Consider the following 19,853-nt stretch of genomic DNA (forward strand, 5'->3'; position numbering starts at 1 on the left):
TATGGCAAAATATTACTTATTCACTAGATCTCCTTTAGAAGATTCGAATCGTCGGCCACCGTGCCATCTGCGTGGGCTCTTAAACGAAGCTGTGCTTCGTAAAACGCGTTCATCAAGATCCTTGTTACGGAACTCGTTGGGAGAGCAATCAAGCGGCTCCAGTCCACTTAATTACTTTAAACTTGGCTGCCCGCTTGTACTTGTACTATTATCTATTCTGTGCCGCTACGTGACATTGGTAAAACATCACGACAGAATCCTAAAGCTGCACTAAGGTATCGATTACACTTAATTCAGGCGTCAGCAGGGCTACTACGACATTCGAAACTCGAAGTTCGTGTCGTGCGGTCCCTCTCGCTCTCGTATTAAATAGTATAAGTGTCAGAGGGACCGCACGACATGAACTTCGAGTTTCGAGTTTCGTAGTAGCCCTGCTGTTCAGCCCAAATGAAGACGACTATTTCATAAGTGTTAAACCGCCGCTTCAGGCGCGTAAAACATTATAAAACCAGCGGTTTTTTTAATAAACAAATAAAAAATAAAAAGAAACACCGGCCCTTGCAGATTTTAACTCCGATAAGCTCCCTCATATAAACACTCAAAGGCTACGCAATCTTAAACCTCTAGGTATTATCTAAATCGGAAAGGTCGCAGTAAAAATGCGCCATGTCATTTTACATCATTTATCATGGTCCAAGAAAATTAATAACATGGGACAATGTGCTCACTATGCGTCAAACGAAACGCGGCGTCACGCAATAAATAATGCCGAACGCGCCACGACAAAATGGCCCATGCTTTGACAAAATGGCGGACCGTGTGACGCAATTAGAGTTTTTGAAGGTCCCGGCGCTTACTGGCCCAATTTATTTTAATGGTGCCTTCACGAGTTGCTAAAAGATATTTTATTTACCAAATACCCGGATACAAAATAAAAGCCCCGAGCATTCGTAAAACTCAGCCAATACGCAAACTATCTTACTTATTTTGATACAGTTATTTTATTTTAACAAATGATATTTTTATGCTAGCTCATTTGTAATACTTAGGTATTTATTAGTTTTTCTGTTTTATCATGTTTCAATGATTCGGGATAAACGATTCAAAACCAAGTTTATATAAAAAAATAATATTTATCAAAATTCTAGTATTTAAAAAAACCTATAAGTAAAACAATATATTAAATACTTGTAAATCGCATTCTAAAGTGAGAAAACATTGTAGTTTACAAATAAATAGCTTCATTTGCTTAATTTTCTTCATTTGGGCGCTCCCGTGGAAGGTCCACCTCCATTCTTCAACGCGTCCAACTTCAATTTATTGTTTTCGGCGACCAATGCCTCCACCTTTTGCTCGTATTTCAGACGAAGTTCCTGGGGAACGGAAGAACACGTCCACTTAGAAATTCATTATGAGCATTCTTACGACATACAGTTAAAAGTAGTTGAGTAATAGCATCGTCCCATCCACTTCAAGCAGCCCTTTTGCAGCGGGACGGCAAGATACAAAGTTCGAATTCTGCACTTCGTAGTATACGGGCAGTGATACCCCTCGGTGTTGCGGATATCCATGGGCGGCGCCGATTGTCTGTGATCTCAAAAGTGACCCATGTGCTCGTTTTCCCCCTTAAAAAAAGTTTTAGCCGCGGTCCTAGGTTAACATAGCTAAGCTACTGGTTGAAATCCGCTTCTATGAAACCACACCCCGCCTGTAGGGGCCTTATCTTCGCACATAAAACCCATAAACCAAGTCGTCAAGTACCGCAGCCCAATAGTCCCATCTGCGGCTGCAGTCATTCTATCGGAAGACTTTTTGCGAATATGCAAAAGTAATTTCCGGTGTCTGCAGCGGGAGGAAATGTAAGTGTGCGCCCTGCCATAAGAATTGAATTGCTTAGCAAAAAGATCTTGTAATACCTTGTAGCCTTCGTTTTTTTTAGAATAGAACTGATTTATTTGGCGTTAAAAAAGTTTGAACATGAAATCTCAATCTAAATATAACAGTAGTTAACAAAGCACCAAAATGGATGCCTCAGCAAATGCCGATGTCTGAATTTCTTCAGTTATGGCGCTGGTTTTCAGGGCAAACAAGGATTTTTAAAATAGTTTCTCAAACTAGTCGCGTCTGAACTAAATAGACAAGAACTTCAACACTTCTGCTAAACCATAGCGCTGATGGCAGATCTATCAAAATTATCGATTTAATTGCGCACATAATTTTCACACGCATCAATTGTTTGAATAAATATTTATATACATGAATTGCTCGTTTGAAAAATGATAACAAATTATGTCGTACACGTAATGTACATACATAAAGGATAATTAATTTAATTTTGTATAATAATTGAAATCCTTACTAAAATTTTGATATATCAATCGGACGGAGGGCATATTTATTCATAACTCGCTGTTGCCCGCGGCTTCGCCCCCGTTGTATTTTTTCTGTATTTTCTTCCATAAAAACCTTCTCCTGACAGTAACGAACACAACAAAAAAGAATTAGCGAAATCGATCCAGCAGTTCCCGCTTAGCAACACATTTTACGATTCATTTTTATTTATATAAATTAGGCCCTGTGTTTACTTAAAATAGGTCAGGTTAGCATTGCTACCTTACCTTGAATATCTTCAGCTGCGTCATGTACTCCTGCTTGAGGTCATCATTGATGTTGGAGCTGGTTTGTGCGCGCTGCAGCACCAGGCTGTAGCGGTCCTTCTCCGCCTTGAAGCGAGCCTCCATGGCTACCAGCCGGTCCTGAAAACAAGGTAAGACTTTAATGCCCCAGCCAGACTCTCCTCGAGGCTACACGAGGGGACGCGAGTGCGAGAGTGTCGCCTCGCTTCGCTGTCGCTCCACTTTAGGAGAGAAGAAAAGAGAGAGGAATGTAGACGTAGTGGGGAACTGAATGGGTAAATCGAGAGTGTGGCTGGCTAGCACTCCTGCAACCTCCACTTGCCAAGACTCGTGCTGACAGCCTGTAGGAGGTGCCTCGCGAGAGTCTGCATGGGGCATAAGGTTTCAAAAGTTTTTTTTTACTAGGTGTATATTTTTGGAAATATTTACACCTAGTAAGCCGCTCCAAAAATTGTCCCCCTAATTCGTTGTTGCAAAAATAAAACCACGGAACTATAACCTGACAAAATACTGAAGAAATTGCAGTCCCAAGTTGAAGACAAGCATGAGACCAAGTGATCACGCCCATCGTTCCGATTTTGTATATATAAATTTCAGACAGCATTATTTTTTGTTTCATACATTACAGCCCACAAATTTTGCAGTACAGTCTTTTTCTAGTTTTCAAACTTATATTTTTTCTTAAAGCGTAGGCAAAACATTTTCTTAATTCTTACCTCCATAGCTTTGATCTCCGAGTTTCTGATCTCCAACAAGTCTTTAGTGATGAGGTTGATGTCCTTCAAAGACTGAACTTGCGTGGTCAACGCTTCTATCTGCAATTCCTGGTTCTTCACCATTTTCGTCTTGTCAAATATCATGCCGCGAGCTTTGCTGAGAAGCTGAAAAAGACGCGACCTAAATCAAAAACATGGATTCTCAATCCTATGGAACGGTATTCTAACTGGCTGATTGACAGAAATCACACATCCGAAACTACTAAAGTTAATTTGGCAGATATCTTAACCTATGACCTCTCAAGAAAATGGTCGGTGGTTCGCGAGCTCTCAATTAAAAGTTTTTCTTTTAGCCTAGCGGACGAAAGTAGGCAAGATTATTATTTTAATTATTAATAGGTAACCCGCCAAATAATGCTATAATCATATTCTCAACGCTAGGTAATTATTAAAATAATTATGTAACTTATTTTAATAATTACGTCTGCGTTTAAATTTCTCAGCATTTTCTTTTGGAGTTTAGAACTATTTTGGAATGATGCTTTAAATTGATTTGTTGACCTAAAGACATTGCATTATCTTAAGCATAATAACCTTAATAACGCCATGACATGACATTATCTAATCAAATCATTGAAAATAATTATTTTATTTCAAATAAAAGCAAACACGGTAGGTATTAATTTAAATAAATGGTTTCATGTATATAACTGGAGTTATGTCGTCTTGTCATGTTCTGTCGGTGTGTTTGAGAATGTCCTGAATTCGTGTGATTGTCGGTGGCAATGGCAGTAAATTCTTCACAGAATCTCAGCTCCGTCCTCGCAGAAAAGGGCTTTAATGTGCCTCCTTGAGCCTCTCACCCTTATGGACAATGCTCTTATGACTGAGATCTGTACTTTTACTTTTAGCCAATAAATTATTTGAGAATAAGCCTTTCCCCATTTCTCGTTTAATTTTGATGCTGTTTTTTTTAATCATTGATGTTATAATATTTCTTTCAAACCCAACAAGCACGGACAGAATTATCATGTCATATACATAAACCTTTTAACGACTTTTTCTTCTTACCTCTTCATGTTGCTGCTTTATTTTCTCAATCATTTCTTGGTTCTTGGATCCCGGCTTAGACAGGGCTGCTTGCAACTCTGTCTCCAGATTCTTCACCCGCGCCTTTAGTAGGTCTACTTCTTCTTCTTTTACCTAGAAGCAATACAGTAGCATAGCAAGTTTAATTTTTGCTTCATTAGAACTTTCAGTGTTATTTGGTTATACGAATTAAGAGTTTTCATTATTTTGTTTTATTTTCTAGTTGAACTCTTTTTCCGAAATAGGAACAAGATCAATTTTATTTTCATAGTCAACGTCACCTCTGGAATGGTAGGTATTTGTATCATAGTATATGTTATCTGTTGTAGTGATTTTACCGTAAAGATATTGCAAATAGATGACATCTAATAGTATCGTAGTATGTAGTAGTGTATAGTTTTGTAGTAGTATCGTAGTATGTAGTTTGCAGGTGGTAGGACCTTGTGCAAGGTCCTTGCTACCATCTTGCTCGCTAATCCTGCTGTGAAGCAGCAGTGCTTGCACTGTTCGGCGTGGAGAGTAAGATTGAAATTACCGTAAAGATCTAGGTTCTGCAATACCTAGATGTTTACATCTAATAGGATTGCTCGTTTTCCAGTAATGTAGTATGTAGAGATAGTTATTTTTAAATTTAGGATATCAACTTCAAATGAATCATGGCTACTTACCTTTAGTTGCATTTTCAAACTGTCTTCACTATTTTCACTCCTGACTTTCTCTAATTCTTGGATTTTCTGGAGAAGTTCTAACTCTTTTTGTTGCCAATCAGTCTGAAAAGGAGAGTGTATGATATTAACAAAATTAGTTGTTTTTTAACAAATAGTCTCTGCCTCGTCGTCGTTGGAGGCGTGATTTTACGTAATATCCTACTAAAATTTATTAATAAATAAAATATTTTTTACACCGGCATAATTTAAAGTGGTATACTTAACTTCTTAATATTCAAAATCCTGCAACAAATGCTAAAACTTACAGATCCAGCTGCATCTCCGTTACTAAGGCTATCTTGCTTTGCTTCAGGAAGTTTTTCATCCTTTATTCCCGTAGTAGCAGTTGATTCTACAGCTACAGGAACTTCCGCGACTACAGTTGCTTCAGTAGCTACTGGTAATTCAGCTTTGATTGGAATTTCAACTGTAGTTTTACCCTCAGGTTTGCTGTCAACTTCAGCTTTGATTTCAGCTTCAATTTTACTTTCGATTTCAGCCTTTACTTCGGTTTTCACTTCAGTATCTGGAATTTTCGCTGTTTCTGGTTCTGGATTTGCAGCTGGCTTTACTTCAGGAACGGATTCAGTAATGGTTTCGGGTTTAACTTCTACTTTCTGCTCTGCAGGTTCTGTTTTGATTGAATCTGCCTGAAAATTATTAACCTTTAATAAGGTAGAGGCATTGATTTGGAAATTCAACCTTATTGTTTTAGTGATAAGCTACAATATTCATTGTAGTTATTGGAAATACTTCTAGTTTTAAAAATATCCTTTGTCATTATGTATTCGATAGCTGCTTTTGATTCTGTGGTAGTATGCTCCAATAAATGAGGCCTTATTAAGGGTCAAATTAACAAATATGTACGTTAGTGAATTCAAACAACCGAGCGTAATATGCATCTTCAAACGAACAGCAGAGCTGAAAATTAAATTAACTACTTAGAACTTTGCCGTTATCGTTATATTTACACATTTCGAACTGTCTTATTATTGTTTTTATGTGACAAAGTACTAAAGAATAAGCTACTCTTGAGCTTGACTGTAACATTTTTGCTATCCTTACAGTTTTTTCTTCTGGCACAGGTGCTGGCGGCTGCACTGGCGCTCCTTCTCCACCTCCCGAACCCTTAGTACTTACTGAGTCAGCCTGTAAAGTATTATAAACTAATTATTCATCCTTTGCCTACAATGTTAAGTTTCTCGCGGTCAACAAACATTTCTTAATACTAGCTCATCCCACTATTATTATATTTATGGCAAATATGCGTAATGAATGTCTGTGTTTTGAGACAATTTTGTGTTTCGGAAACCTTTGTCCTCGCATTTTTCCGAAGAAAACGGGACTACGCAACGCAACACTGTGGCATGCTCGATATTTTTATGGTACGGTTTTAAGGTACGTACATTTTGTTTTCACGCCCGTATCAAACTAACCACTATACTTTAGGCAGGGCCTTTGTCTACAGTGGCGCCAACTGGTGAGCGCGAAATCTTTAGCCCTCATTTCACCATGATGTTTCCTCTCCCTAAAAAGCTCATGACAAAAAAAAACCAAATTAAATTTCGCAGATACGAAAAACTCTTATTCTCTGGTCAAAGGGGCATAGGTCAAATATTAGGTTACAACGGCTTTTTTGCAATGACGATATCGGCAATAGAACTAAGGTTACCGAGATTGCTCGAAGAATTGCGAAACTAAAGTGGCAGTGGGCGGGGCACATTGCTCGCAGGACTGATGGCCGATGGAGTCAGAAGGTTCTCGAATGGCGTCCGCGGGCCGGGAGACGACCTGTCGGTAGGCCTCCAACAAGATGGAGCGACGACTTGTTTAAGATCGCGGGATCGCGGTGGATGCGGAAAGCACAAAACCGGTCTGAGTAGAGAGCCTTGGGGGAGGCCTATGTCCAGCAGTGGACGTCTTTCGGCTGACATGATGATGATGATGAACGGCTTTTTTAACTGAGATGTTAAGAATAACGAACAAATTATCTCTTTAATGAGTACCACGAGGGACGCCCTGAATACCTGATGAGACGGCATGAGTGGCATGACACGGGACAAACTACTGGGTGGACTTGGATTTGTAATTGATGATAGATCAGTAAGGGACAAATGAATAGCGCTTCTTGTTTTTTATTATAGTCGGTTTTATGTTGGAGGATTATATTTATACTAGCTTTTGTCCGCGGCTTCGCTCGCGTTAAATTTGGGGTAACATATACATTTACTTTCTGCGATCCTTTTTTCGTGTTTTGATTGATTTTTCGGAGGATTACATGGAAATACAAATACAGACAGACGTTGTGTTAGACAGATGGTGCATGGAATTCAAAAATCAATACCTACCTAAATTAATCATAATTCGTACTAACTTTGAAACCTTGTGTCGCTGATTCAGGGGTGGAATTTTGGAAAACCTTAAAGTACAGCGCGTTTCTTTTGCCCGCGACTTGATTGAACACTTAGATGATTAATGGAATAATATCACAATCTTGTTTTTTTTTACAGATAGCGACCCCGGGGTTTCCGACACTGTGGATGCGAAAAACGCATAATTACTCTGTATACTTACAATTAAAAGTACCTGGGCGACTGAGCTCCGCTCGGGCTAAAACTCGGTAGTATAATATTTTGCAAATATGACTTAACAGTTTTGGCAGTCGGTAAAAATTAGAGTTGAAGTGTTTATTCTTTAAATAGGGTTTTATTCTTTAAATAGGTTTTTTTTAGAATTGTGGACCGTCTGTCCACAACAGTAACCAGCGTTTTCCCAGAGATAAGACCAAGCTAGATCGATTTTTCATCCCCGACAACCCATAGGTACATACCAAATTTCATCGAAATATTTGGAGCCGCTTCCGAGATTCTGATTATAGATATACAAGAATTGCTCGTTTAAAGGTATTAGATATCCACATCAATAGTTCGCTCTCTAGCTCATAGGTAGATGAGATACATAACGATACACATACGGACATACCTAACTCGATAAATATGACAGCACGGGAGTTAAAAAATTCAGTGCCCTTAGTGTAAGTTTTCGGTTACAAAATACGTCTCGATCGCGTTCGCGTTAAAATCTCAATTTATGGAAACACGAACATCGCAAACGTTCCGCTAGAGGCGCTGTTCGCGTTACCATATAAATTGAGATTTTAACGCGAACGCGATCGAGACGTATTTTGTAACCGAAAACTTACACTAAGGGTACTGATTCCCTTGCCAAACCTTCAATTATTAGTACCCATATTAAACCAAAACAAACGAATCCCTTCAAAACCCATAAAGTCCATGCAAACAAAATCACACGAGTTGAAGCAACTTTATTTCAATTCACACCCAAGTTCACGTCAAATTTCATTTTGTTATCTTCTAAACCTCCTATCTCATCAAAATGAACTCTCATTTTAAACTTTAGTACAAACATGCCAAAGTCGATTCTGTGACTACTAAGTTGAGTGAGATGCGAAATTTACGAAGTTATCAGTCTATTTGTTAAGTACACATCGAGTGTTGGCATTAAACTACCCGCGAATCGGGTTTGTTAATCCAGTGACAGCTATTTAACTTGAGTTTATTCAATTACAACTTTGTTTTCGTTGTATTACGAGTATTCAACTCTTTGGGCGGAGCAGTGATTCGAAAGTCTGTTCACCGATGGTAAGTATTATGATAACGTCTCGGAATAGCGACTGTCGCTTAGCCATCGCAAATTGTATGAGGCGTCGCTTGTCACCGCGCGCACAGTTTCATGGCAGGCGCTCAGTTCTTGTCAAACGGCAGGCGAGCGGACGTGGCGGCCATATTGCCATTCCGTTCTGGAGTACGCTTGAGGGTATCGTTTGGGTATTCTTACATTCAGGGTAGACAATTAGGCGGTCTTATCACTTAAAAGCGATCTCTTCCAGATAACCATTTGGGTACAAAATAATTAATAGGCAGGCATGTTTTTTTTTTATAAATTCTCAGCTAACAGATAGATTTAGTTAGAGCTATATAATTAGCGAATGAAATACTGCCGATATCTATTATTATTAACTAAAACTACATGTATGTGTCGTGTCTGGCTAAGTGTTTATATACATATTTTTAACCCCCGACGCAAAAAGAGGGTTGTGATAAGTTTGACCGCTATGTGTGTCTGTCTGTCTGTCTGTGGCACCGTAGCTCTTAAACGGGTGAGCCGATTAGAATGCGGTTTTTATTTTATTTGAAATCAGGTTTTCTAGCGATGGTTCTTAGACATCTTTCATCAAAATCGGTTTAGCCATTTTTGAGATACTAAACTTTAAAGTGACAAAATCGGGGGTTTCCAACTTTTTGTTGGTTAGGTTATACCTGTGTAAAAAAACCGGCCAAGTGCGAGTCGTACTCGCGCACCGAGGGTTCCGTATAAATATTTTTATTATATGATGTGACTAAAATTTATGCTTTTCGCAATTTTTCCTTTATCTGTGCTATAAGACGTTATTTCGTACCAAATTTCAAGATTCTCAGTTGACGGGAAGTACCCTGTTTCGATTCCCTTGCGAGTGGCGAGTATCGAAAATTTGCAGCATAAACGGCTGTATCTTTTGATTGCGTTATCGGCTTAAAAGTTTGATTTTTTTCACAGCTCCAATGGACAGTAGACCTGAGTACCTATTTCCCAAAGAAGTTCCCAATCCGCCTGAAGCCTGTGCCCAGAAGCGCTACTACGAAACTCGAAGTTCGTATCGTATCGTCCCTCTCGCTCTCGTATTAAATAGTATAAGTGTCAGAGGGACCGCACGACACGAACTTCGAGTTTCGAATTTCGTAGTAGCCTTGCAGCAGTGGGACTTAGATAGGCTGGGATGATTAGATTACGCTGCCTTGTTAAACCTTGCAGTTTGACAGTTAAATTGGAATACTAGGATTGTACTAATTTCAAATGGGAATTTTCAAAAAAGCCATCATGATCTTAATAATGTTGTAATGGGCGACAGCTCGGTGTAAAACTCGAAAATACACTTTTTCCCAGATAAGATAACTATTTATAAGACCTCTATAAGACCAAGTTAATTGTTCGTTCCCAAAAAAACCCATTCAGCAAATAATTATTATATGTCTATGTTCCAGATTTTACTGTACTTAAGTACAGTCAAGTTTAATAATATGTACTTATTAATTCAAAGTTTTAAAAAATATGTACCACAGACTCTTATTCTGACGCAATAAGGCCGTAGTAACATATTTTTGAGTGGTTCGAATAGATACTTATTTTTGCGTGAGGGCTATCGCGTATGAATTCGCCACTAGAGGCGCTAGTGTAGCGTGAGGTCTCCGAAATGTCAAATCTCATAGTTTTTGGGTGAGCTACGCGGGTTTATTTATAATTAGAATAATTTTGTGAATATTTTGCAATATCTGAAATTAATTATGGCAAATATGCGTTCTGGGGCAATGAATGTCTGTGTTTTGAGACAGTTTTGTCTTTCGGAAACCTTTGTCCTCCCTTTTTTCCGAACAAAACGGGGACTATGCAACACTGTGGCATGCTCGTTATTTTTATGGTACGGTTTTAAGGTGTATTAAATATGATTTTAATCTAAACTTTGTTTTCACGCCCGTAATAACAGACTTTGAAAGGCATACTTAAAAACCTCACGCAACAGTGCGCCATCTAGTGAGACAAAAAACGATAGCCCTCATTAGAACGCAGTAACACTACAGTGGAATTGTCAGATGGACCATTACCCTGGCGTTCTCCTCATGGACCCGAGTCCATATGGACCTCATACCGTACCCCTAGTCTTCCAACTTCGCACTTTGTTATGACTTTGTTAGTTATTTATTTATTAACTTTATATTCGCTATTCACTCATTTTCCCAAAACTTTCGCACGTGATCCGATTTTGACAGCAAAATGACATCGCACAAAACGATTTACCCGTTTGTTTTCACAAATGGCTTTCAGACCTCCTCAGTATTAGCGGCCAGTAACTTTAAAAAGGAAAACTTCAAAGAGTTTAAATCAACTTACCATTTGTTTTTTTTCTGAGGTTCTAATTTATTTAAGCACTGAACTGATTGTGAAGACAGCCAAAACGTACAAATCGGCCTGAAAGTGGACGAAAGCTATTTCTGGAGAGCGCACGCAGTGTATGTATTAATAGAAAATGTTACAGAGAATAATAATTAACTTTCCCGCGAGTTTCAATTGGCGCTTCCCATTAGTAATTCTATTGAATTACGTTACTTAATGCTAAGACCGATTAGTTAGCGGAGGTAGTTAGCGCAAAGTTAGCGTAACAAAGGTAGCTGCTTAGTTTAAGTTTGCTTACTAACTAATAATAACTTTATGTTTGACTGAGCTGAGTACTATCTCATTTAGATTTTAATGGATAACGAAACTAACAGATTATGGGCCTAAAGTTTAGGTTCTAAACTATTTAGGTATCTTCTTATTTACCTTCTCGTTAAGCAGCAGTCTTTGGGGTTTGATTCAGGGGGCTACTACGAAAATTGAAGTTCGTCTCGTCTCGTACCGTCCCTCTCACTATCGTATTAAATAATAAATTAGCGTCGGCGGGACGGTGAGAAATGTTTCGAAGATGTTCGAATTTTACACTTCGTAGGGTTTCATAGGGTCTGTTCTACTTATGGTTCTACGCTATGAGTATTTATCCCCTAGGTTCTACCATGTTCTACGACCGTTTACAATACCTCAACTGGCTAACACAGCTCTTCTTGTCAACTGGTGAGTTTCGTTGAAGTGAGTCACTATAGTCACTATCTAGCTAGATGTCACCTTATAGTACATTGTATATATAGACTCACTATCATTCATCCCAACTTACATACGTCCCACTGCTGGGCACGTCCACGCGGGCCCAATGCGGATTGGAAAATGCACACATACCATTGAATTGCTTCGCGAGTGTATACAGGTTTCCTCACGATGTTTTTCTTTACCGAAAAGCTCATGGTAAATTCCGAATTTAATAAATCGCGCATGAATTTCCAAAAACTCAAGAGGTGCGAGCCGCTGTTTGAGTTTGAACCCACGATCCTCTGCTTGAGAGGCGAAAGGCTATAGGATAGGCACCACAGCTTTATCATTATCACTAACCAACCACGAATTAAGATATACTTTACCTTGATAATTTAGTGGATTTATTTTAAATTTAAATTTTTCTCAAGTTTTTGTTTAAAAGTTTTTAGCGATGTGAGACTTGCCTTATATAAGGCTCCATTTCCACCAAAAATGTGCGAGGATGTGTTGCTAGGAATGTGTTTTTCATGAACCAATAGAAAAGCTACATTTACCTATCCTCGCAAAGCACATCTCTGGTGGAAACAGTTGAGCGAGACGTTTCTATTAGTTCATTAAAAACGCATTCCTCGCACATCTCTGGTGAAAACGGAGCCTAAGCGCATTAAACTGAACGTATTATTTGGACTGAAGTTTACTTATTTCTTATTTACTCTATGCTTGGCTGTCACTGTCATGAACGTCACCCTTGGCTTATCAACTGTCACTGGTGTCAATGTCATGTCAATGCTGGTTGAGGTTGACGGTTGGCACGGTTGCGGCTAGCTGCGGTTATTTAGCCGAAATTTTCGTGTTTGTAGGCCAATTTGTAGGCGCTGCGCTGAAAATTCATAGTTCTGTTACAATAAGTTTGTAAACTTTTTCTTATACTTTAGGTTTTGTTTAATTCGAGGTACTTATAAAATAAGAAAATCGATTTGAATAGTGATCGGAACTTGTTTTCATTTTTTTTATTTTTTCAGGATTAATATGACTTCAGAGAAGAACGCTCAGATAGCTCAAGCGCAGGAAGCATTCCAAATGATGCACCAGATATCACAACTGCTATGCACGGGCCTGGATACAGAATCTCTTGCAATATGCATAAGATTGTGTGAACTAGGTGTAGACCCCGAGACATTGGCTCACGTTATTTATGAAATTAGAAAAATGGGCGAGAACACGATGCAGAATAAACCCCCTTCTACTAACCCGAATGTGTAATCGTCAGTTTAGTGATCATAGTATCATTCACCTAACATAATACCTCAGTAAACCAGTTTTATCACCATACTATACCATTTCATTATAAAAATCATGATTTACAGAGGTCAGATTTGAAGAATTTACATTGAAATTGTTAAATTGTATTTTGGTTTCTCATATCATTGTAAATACTAAAGTAAGCTATTGAATCAGCCGTTACTTGCGGAGGTCCATATCAATGAACTAAATTTCCTTGCTCACCCGCGACCTTACGATAGCTAAGCTTATGCAAAATATGCGTGTTCATTGCAGTTCCTCCACCTCCACACTGTAAGAACACACACAAATCACACAAACACATCTATCACCACCACCACACTACACTGACGCGTTTCGAACTCAACCAGAGCTCATCTTCTTCAGAGTGACACAACCATACATCATGCTACCAGTTGTTAGACTCAATTTGTGTGTGTTCTTACAGTGTGGAGGTGGAGGAACTGCATGAACACGCATATTTTGCATAGCTTAGCTATCGTAAGGTCGCGGGTGAGCAAGGAAATTATTTTAGTTCACTAAAGTAAGCTTTAATTAGCATTAGGGAGTTAGATTGTGTCAAGTCCTATTTTAATAATATGTCTCAATTAGTGTTGAAATTTTCCAAACAAGCAATTTGGCCGCTTTCAAGTCCAGGGTGAATGAGCATTTACTAGGCAAGCGTGCTCCATCATAGGTGTCATCCTCGCTTTCCATCAGGCGTGATTGTGGCCAATGCCACTTCTACTGTTTTATTTTAAGTATTTTTTTTTACAATTTAAGCACCTTCACTCAATAAATACTGAAATATTTAACACAATAAAACAAACGTAATTTCTATAAATCAATTTATTATTTAATTAATCAAGGTTATTATTTCATAGAATATTGCCTGAATTACTATTTACCTGAAAAAGAGGCAAGTAGCCAGCATGAAGAAAGGAAAAATAAATCTTCATAATAGCTGGCCAATATTACAAATTTCAGGTAAATAAAGCATGATGTATTCACAATCAAATATATGGGAAACAAATAAAATATTGAAAGTGATCTAAAGGCAATATTCTATCAAACAGTTGATAAAATTTGGTTCTAAGCCAATGATTTATTGGTAAAACATGACCAAAAAGTGATGGTTGCTACAAGTTTAGTGTATATAGCATTTGAAATCTAGAGCATTGCAAGACAATATTCTTGTCAAGTTTAACACTTCAAATGCTGCCAGAATACCCTTTTGTGAAGGGATTCTATGGATCTAATATTAGTCTTATTTTTTATCTATTATACAGACTAAAAGTAACTGATCAAACTTTACCATTAACCTTATTTATTTCTGCAATGTGAAGCGAACTTAATAGCAATCAGTACTGGACTGCAAATATCACAGATGCTAACAGTTCATATTTGAATAAAATTGGAAAACTCTGTTTGTCCTGATAATAAGAGATTAGCAAAGAAATTTGACCTGTACAGTTCTGATGTAACACTATTATAAAGTGTTTGCCACACAATAAATCCTTTCAGTAAAGCACAGTGAGGCAGACGCTTAAGAAAAAAGAAAATTGGACAAAAATAAATATTACCCTGCTTTGATAGAGATGAATGTCAAGTGCCCAAATACATAATAATGAGAAGCATAAAAAAGATTGATCCCGAAACTGTACAGTTCAAATATGTGTCTAGTATTGTCATTAATGACATGATAAGTTTTCTGTGCTTTCAACTTGATATTATACAAAACTAAAGTATACTACCAAAAGATAGCCATTAGCAAGACAGGCATATGAACCCCTTTTTTTTTTGGTGATTATGGCTTGGTAACAAGCATGTGAACCTTGACATTTGATGAAAAAGTCAATGTTGCCAGTATCATAAATCATTGGGGATGTGTCACAGTGCAGGCAGAAAAGCTCTCATAAAAGGGTTCGAAATACTGGCATTTTCAAATACTTTGGTAGGTATCACATAAGCGCGAGAGAAAGGGCTGATTGTGTGCGTAAGTAACCTTCGGTGCAATTAGGGCTTAAAACTGGTATCAGAATGTCAAGTACTAAAGCAGTATATCCCAGTATTTTCCATTTCAGTTTCATAGTACCTGTACCGGACAGATAGCAATTCATCAGAACCGAAACGGAAAAAAAAATGTGTGTACCACTTTAGTACTAGCATTTTTGGTAACAGTAGTATAAAATAAGTGTAATACCAAGTTGAGCAGTTATGAACACAAGTAGCTAAGTCTCAAATAGATTATGTCTACTGGTAAGACTGTCCTTGGGCCTGACTCTGGCCGAGAACGGAGGGATCCTCAAATATAGGCTGCTGAGGCTTGAACTGCTCTGCAGAGAGCCGTGTGAACATGATGCCAATGCCTTCTATGAGGGCTAGGAGGATTCCACCTACGAGGGCACTGCCTGCCATGGCTGGGACACCTGTAAAACACATTTTTAGATTCACATAAGTTGCCAGTAATAATATTTCTGTTTAATGGTAATAAACATTGAATAAATAAAATTTGTCTTCTATTTGTCTTCTATTCTAGCATTGTACTAGAAACCAAGCAGTAAAAATGTTTAATAAGCTTCCCACTAACTTAAAAATGATTACAAGCTGTGTCACGTTCAGTAAAGAATTGAAAACATATTTGTTAAGAGGGTGCTTCTATAGCATTGAAGAAATATTTGCACAAGATTAAAAACTTGTTTTTTATTAATTGTAATTTGTAAACCAAAGTTATGTACATCATCCTAGTCATATACTTCTATTATTAAGTGCATGTACTATGTAAGTTCAAACACAATCACTGTATTGTTCATGAATAAATAAATAAATAAATAAATTATTTACCATCATTGCCTTAGAATAGGCAAAATATATTTTAAATTTAAAGAGGTTTATAAAATTGTTAGCGGGGTGAGATTAAATTTCAACTTCCATTAAATATCCATTTGCAAAAGCAGTACAAAAAAAGTGGAAAATGATGTGTAATGTAATGTCTTTGTCAGATGTTGACTCTAATAGCCATTGTGCGTGGAACCCTAACTCCCTGGGCACCACATGATACCAGATAAAAGCTTGTAAAATACAGAAAACAATCATACCATTTCGTGCTGCTAGTATCCCGCCTGTGAGAGCCCCACTCATGATGGAGTTCCAAGGGTCTTCTTTTTGCCGCATGTAGACAAGTGAGCAGTCGATGGTGGAGAACATACCGCCCCACACTGCAAAGTTGCCAGCCACAATGGGAGACCTCTCCTTGATCGCTGCTAAACTGCCAAGCTGAGAAATTTGGAATAATAGAACTTGTAGAGAGAGAGAGAGAGAGAAAAATATATCATTTAAGTACTCATATTCAATACAAAGCAAATCAAATACATTAGAAAGAAAGAATAAATACAAATGAACATTGAACAGAATAAATTGGATGGCACAAAATGATGAGTACCAATTAAATTTTTAATGTCTTATATAACATGCTTACTTATGTGAACTTTAAATAGCTATAACACTACAAATAAAACTACAATAAAATAGTAACTATATAATGAGGAATCAAAGGTATTCTAGTGAATGACAGCCATAAACTAGGTATCAGTAGGTGGACCAACAACATCGCGAGACATGCAGCGAGAGTGGTTTGTATGCAAATAGCAAGTTAAGTTGTTGGTTATTGTGGCATTCTACAAAGGCCAGTTTAGTTTGACAGTAAATGTATTATGCTGAGGCTGGTGATCAGTGGGCGGACGATGGATGTAATTTATGTCAAAATCATGTCAAACAATATACGTATATGGATATGACTACAATTGGTTTAAAAAAGAGAACATAGTTGAAAAATAGTTGGATAATTTTATTGTTGTAGTAAATAATCATATTTTTTTCTATATTACATATTCTCAGTGCATTCCAAAAGGAATAAAAATAGTTCACTATCCGCGTATGTAAGGGAGAATTACCTCTTTACATTTACAGATGTAGTGGTATGTATTTGTAAAGTGATATTTCACCATTATTAGGAAGATTATCATCACTCAAATTTCTACACATTTTTACACAAAAATATTAATCGAAGTTTAATAAAAGTTATCCATCTTATGCTTTCGTCACCATAATGCATCCATCGTCCGCCCTTTACTGATGATGCAAATAGCAACTGAGAAATCTTTAATTGTTCAACTTTGTATTGGAGCATTTACGAAAGTTTCACAAACAATTATATTCCTTACGATAATAACGAGCAAATGTTATTTACAGGTCAAATTCCAATGAGAACGTACCATCTTCCGACTGAATCCCACTGGTGCATTTCTGAAACCCTTTATTGAGTGAAATATTCCTCCGCCAATAGCTCCCATAATAAAAGCGCCGCCAGAATCATCCAAAATACGCCATGGGCACGGTTCTCTTGAATATTCATCCATTTTCTATTGATTTTTATTCTGAAACGTAATGTTAGGTAAGATAACCTCACTTCAACAATAAATCACATCAAAACAATCGAAATTTAACGACACATACTTATTTTTCTAGTCTTCACTTCAGTTTTACTTCTGTTTGCTTATTTTGAATTTTATATTTATTTCTATTTTCAAGATATTCGCACCATGTTCGCTTCGGAAAATGATTTTTTTTAAAGGGCTGTCAGTCAAGTCAATGTCAAGTCAAGTAACCCAAAATGCCATGCCATGCCGTAATCATGCTGCATTCTGCTGGGCTACTACGAAACTCGAAACTCGAAGTTCGTGTCATGCGGTCCCTCTGACACTCATACTATTTAATACGAGAGTGAGAGGGACGTTATCATTTCGTCCTGTACTTTTTTTTTTGAGATTGTGGCTGTTATCATTTTATTTTCTACATGTCAATACTGGATGCGTTCGGGGAGCCGTTATCAGCACTAAAAACAAAAAGGTTTTCAATTAACAATATTCGCATCAACTTCGCATAAAATATTCTGTCTGACACAATGGCATAAGGTGAGAGTAGAAAGAGATAGCCGCGTTATTCCGTTTTTTGCCAAGTTCATTAAGATTTGTCGCACTGTACGGTTGGTAGTACTACCACTGAGTTCCGTAAGCAAAACAAATTTCAGCACTGAAATATTTACATAAAAGGACACAACATCAAAAAAAAAGGGTGCCTGTTCTGCAAGGCTACTACGAAACTTGAAGTTCGTGTCGTGCGGTCCCTCTGACACTTACACTATTTAATACGAGTGAGAGGGACGGTACGATACGAACTTCGAGTTTCGTGTTTCGTAGTAGCCCTGCTGTGCCTGTTGAGTTTTGACATTGACAATGACAGTGACAGTTTATGACTTTTCTTTCTCTTTCTGAGCTGTGCTGTGCAGTGCAGCGCAATCAATTTGTATTTTTTTGTGTTTAACCACGAAGATCGCCTTAATATTAGACCTACCAAGTCATTCCATCGACATGACAATTCACAATTTGTATATTTTTGATCGATATGGCACTCTGCTATATTACGGTGAATGGAACAGATCAAAGAATTCTGGAATGTCTGGCGAGGAGGTAAGAGACGCATCCATCCAAATCAACAAATAATTTTAGATTTTGAAGTGCATACTTCCTATAAGAGCGTTGATGGACCTTTATGGTGCAGAATTATTTACAAGGGTACTTTTGGTCATACATAATAATCGCTAATAATGTCACACAGAATATTCAAATAATATATTTTATTATTTTTGAACGCCCCTTTGACTGAATTACAACTACTAGTATTTTTATTTAATAGGGGTAGACCGTGACTTAGTGGGGCCCTGGGCTTATACTGCTTGAAGGCCTGAACAAACAACACAGAATATAATTTGATATAGGTAATTTACAATGTGTTCTTTTTTTTACTCATATTTATCTTTGTATTTCAGGAAGGGAAGCTTATGTATGGAATGCTATTTTCAATCAAATCTTTTGTCTCAAAAATATCCCCATTAGACCCAAAAGATGGATTCCTCCACTACAAGACTTCTAAATACACATTACACTGTCTAGAAACACCCTCCGGCCTCAAGTTTGTAATGAATACGGACAACCAAGCACAGGGTGTTCGAGATTTGTTGAAAAAAATTTATGCTGAAATTTATGTGCAATACGCTATTAGAAATCCACTGTGCGGTATCGGAGAACCGATTACTAGTGAATTATTTAAGAATAAGCTTGATGCTTTTATTAAATCAACTCCAATTCATGCTGTACGGGCTTCTTGATAGACAGTAGGTTCTCCCAACCAAGGATAAAAAATATTCAGTGATTCTGATGCTTACAATACATGAAGACCTATTGTTTGTTTCATAGGTTATTTGGATTCCATATTCAGACAAATACTTGTGCTCTATTATAAGATTATTGTTAATAAATAAGACTAAATTATAATAATGATTAGCTTATTTTGTAAGTTTAGGTAAGTTATTGTTAACTTTATTCAAGTGTAAAGCAACTGGAAATAAAATGGTCTTTTAAGCTTTTTTCATGCCTAAAACTGTGAACAATGGTAGGATTTCAAATTAAAGCTATATTGTCGTTTTTAATATGTTGTTTTATTTTTTTAATTATATGTGGTCAAAGTCAAGGAGTTATTCACATCGCGCCATTCCACTCGCTAGTAGTATTAAATAGGAGTGACTGGGATGTTATGTTACGATACGATACGAGCTTTCAATTTCGGTG

General features: G+C 37.4%; 3 protein-coding genes across 4 annotated transcripts; 1 reads left to right on the plus strand and 2 right to left on the minus strand.

Moving 5' to 3' along the window:
* Positions 1 to 1,115: 1,115 nt before the first annotated feature.
* On the minus strand, positions 1,116 to 11,264 carry LOC141433875 (uncharacterized). 2 transcript variants are annotated; one of them, XM_074095963.1, is made up of 8 exons: positions 11,155 to 11,264; positions 6,214 to 6,297; positions 5,415 to 5,798; positions 5,110 to 5,211; positions 4,424 to 4,555; positions 3,353 to 3,517; positions 2,619 to 2,756; positions 1,116 to 1,373 (listed from the first exon to the last, which is right to left on the minus strand). In XM_074095963.1, exons 1-8 carry the CDS (start codon positions 11,155 to 11,157, stop codon positions 1,260 to 1,262), a joined length of 1,122 nt encoding a protein of 373 aa, XP_073952064.1. In that variant the 5' UTR covers positions 11,158 to 11,264; the 3' UTR covers positions 1,116 to 1,259. The 2 variants fall into 2 exon arrangements, with proteins under 2 accessions (XP_073952064.1, XP_073952063.1); XM_074095962.1 differs by lacking the exon at positions 11,155 to 11,264 and adding an exon at positions 10,869 to 11,039.
* A 3,868-nt stretch (positions 11,265 to 15,132) lies between these two features.
* Positions 15,133 to 17,771, minus strand: Tim17b (Translocase of the inner mitochondrial membrane 17b). The gene is made up of 4 exons (XM_074095964.1): positions 17,683 to 17,771; positions 17,442 to 17,603; positions 16,266 to 16,443; positions 15,133 to 15,596 (listed from the first exon to the last, which is right to left on the minus strand). Exons 2-4 carry the CDS (start codon positions 17,583 to 17,585, stop codon positions 15,421 to 15,423), a joined length of 498 nt encoding a protein of 165 aa, XP_073952065.1. The 5' UTR covers positions 17,586 to 17,603; positions 17,683 to 17,771; the 3' UTR covers positions 15,133 to 15,420.
* A 736-nt stretch (positions 17,772 to 18,507) lies between these two features.
* Positions 18,508 to 19,714, plus strand: Bet5 (blocked early in transport 5). The gene is made up of 2 exons (XM_074096732.1): positions 18,508 to 18,695; positions 19,055 to 19,714. Exons 1-2 carry the CDS (start codon positions 18,597 to 18,599, stop codon positions 19,391 to 19,393), a joined length of 438 nt encoding a protein of 145 aa, XP_073952833.1. The 5' UTR covers positions 18,508 to 18,596; the 3' UTR covers positions 19,394 to 19,714.
* The last annotated feature ends 139 nt before the right edge of the window (positions 19,715 to 19,853 follow it).

The sequence above is a fragment of the Choristoneura fumiferana genome, chromosome 13, assembly GCF_025370935.1.
Source record: "Choristoneura fumiferana chromosome 13, NRCan_CFum_1, whole genome shotgun sequence".
Taxonomy (NCBI): domain Eukaryota; kingdom Metazoa; phylum Arthropoda; class Insecta; order Lepidoptera; family Tortricidae; genus Choristoneura; species Choristoneura fumiferana.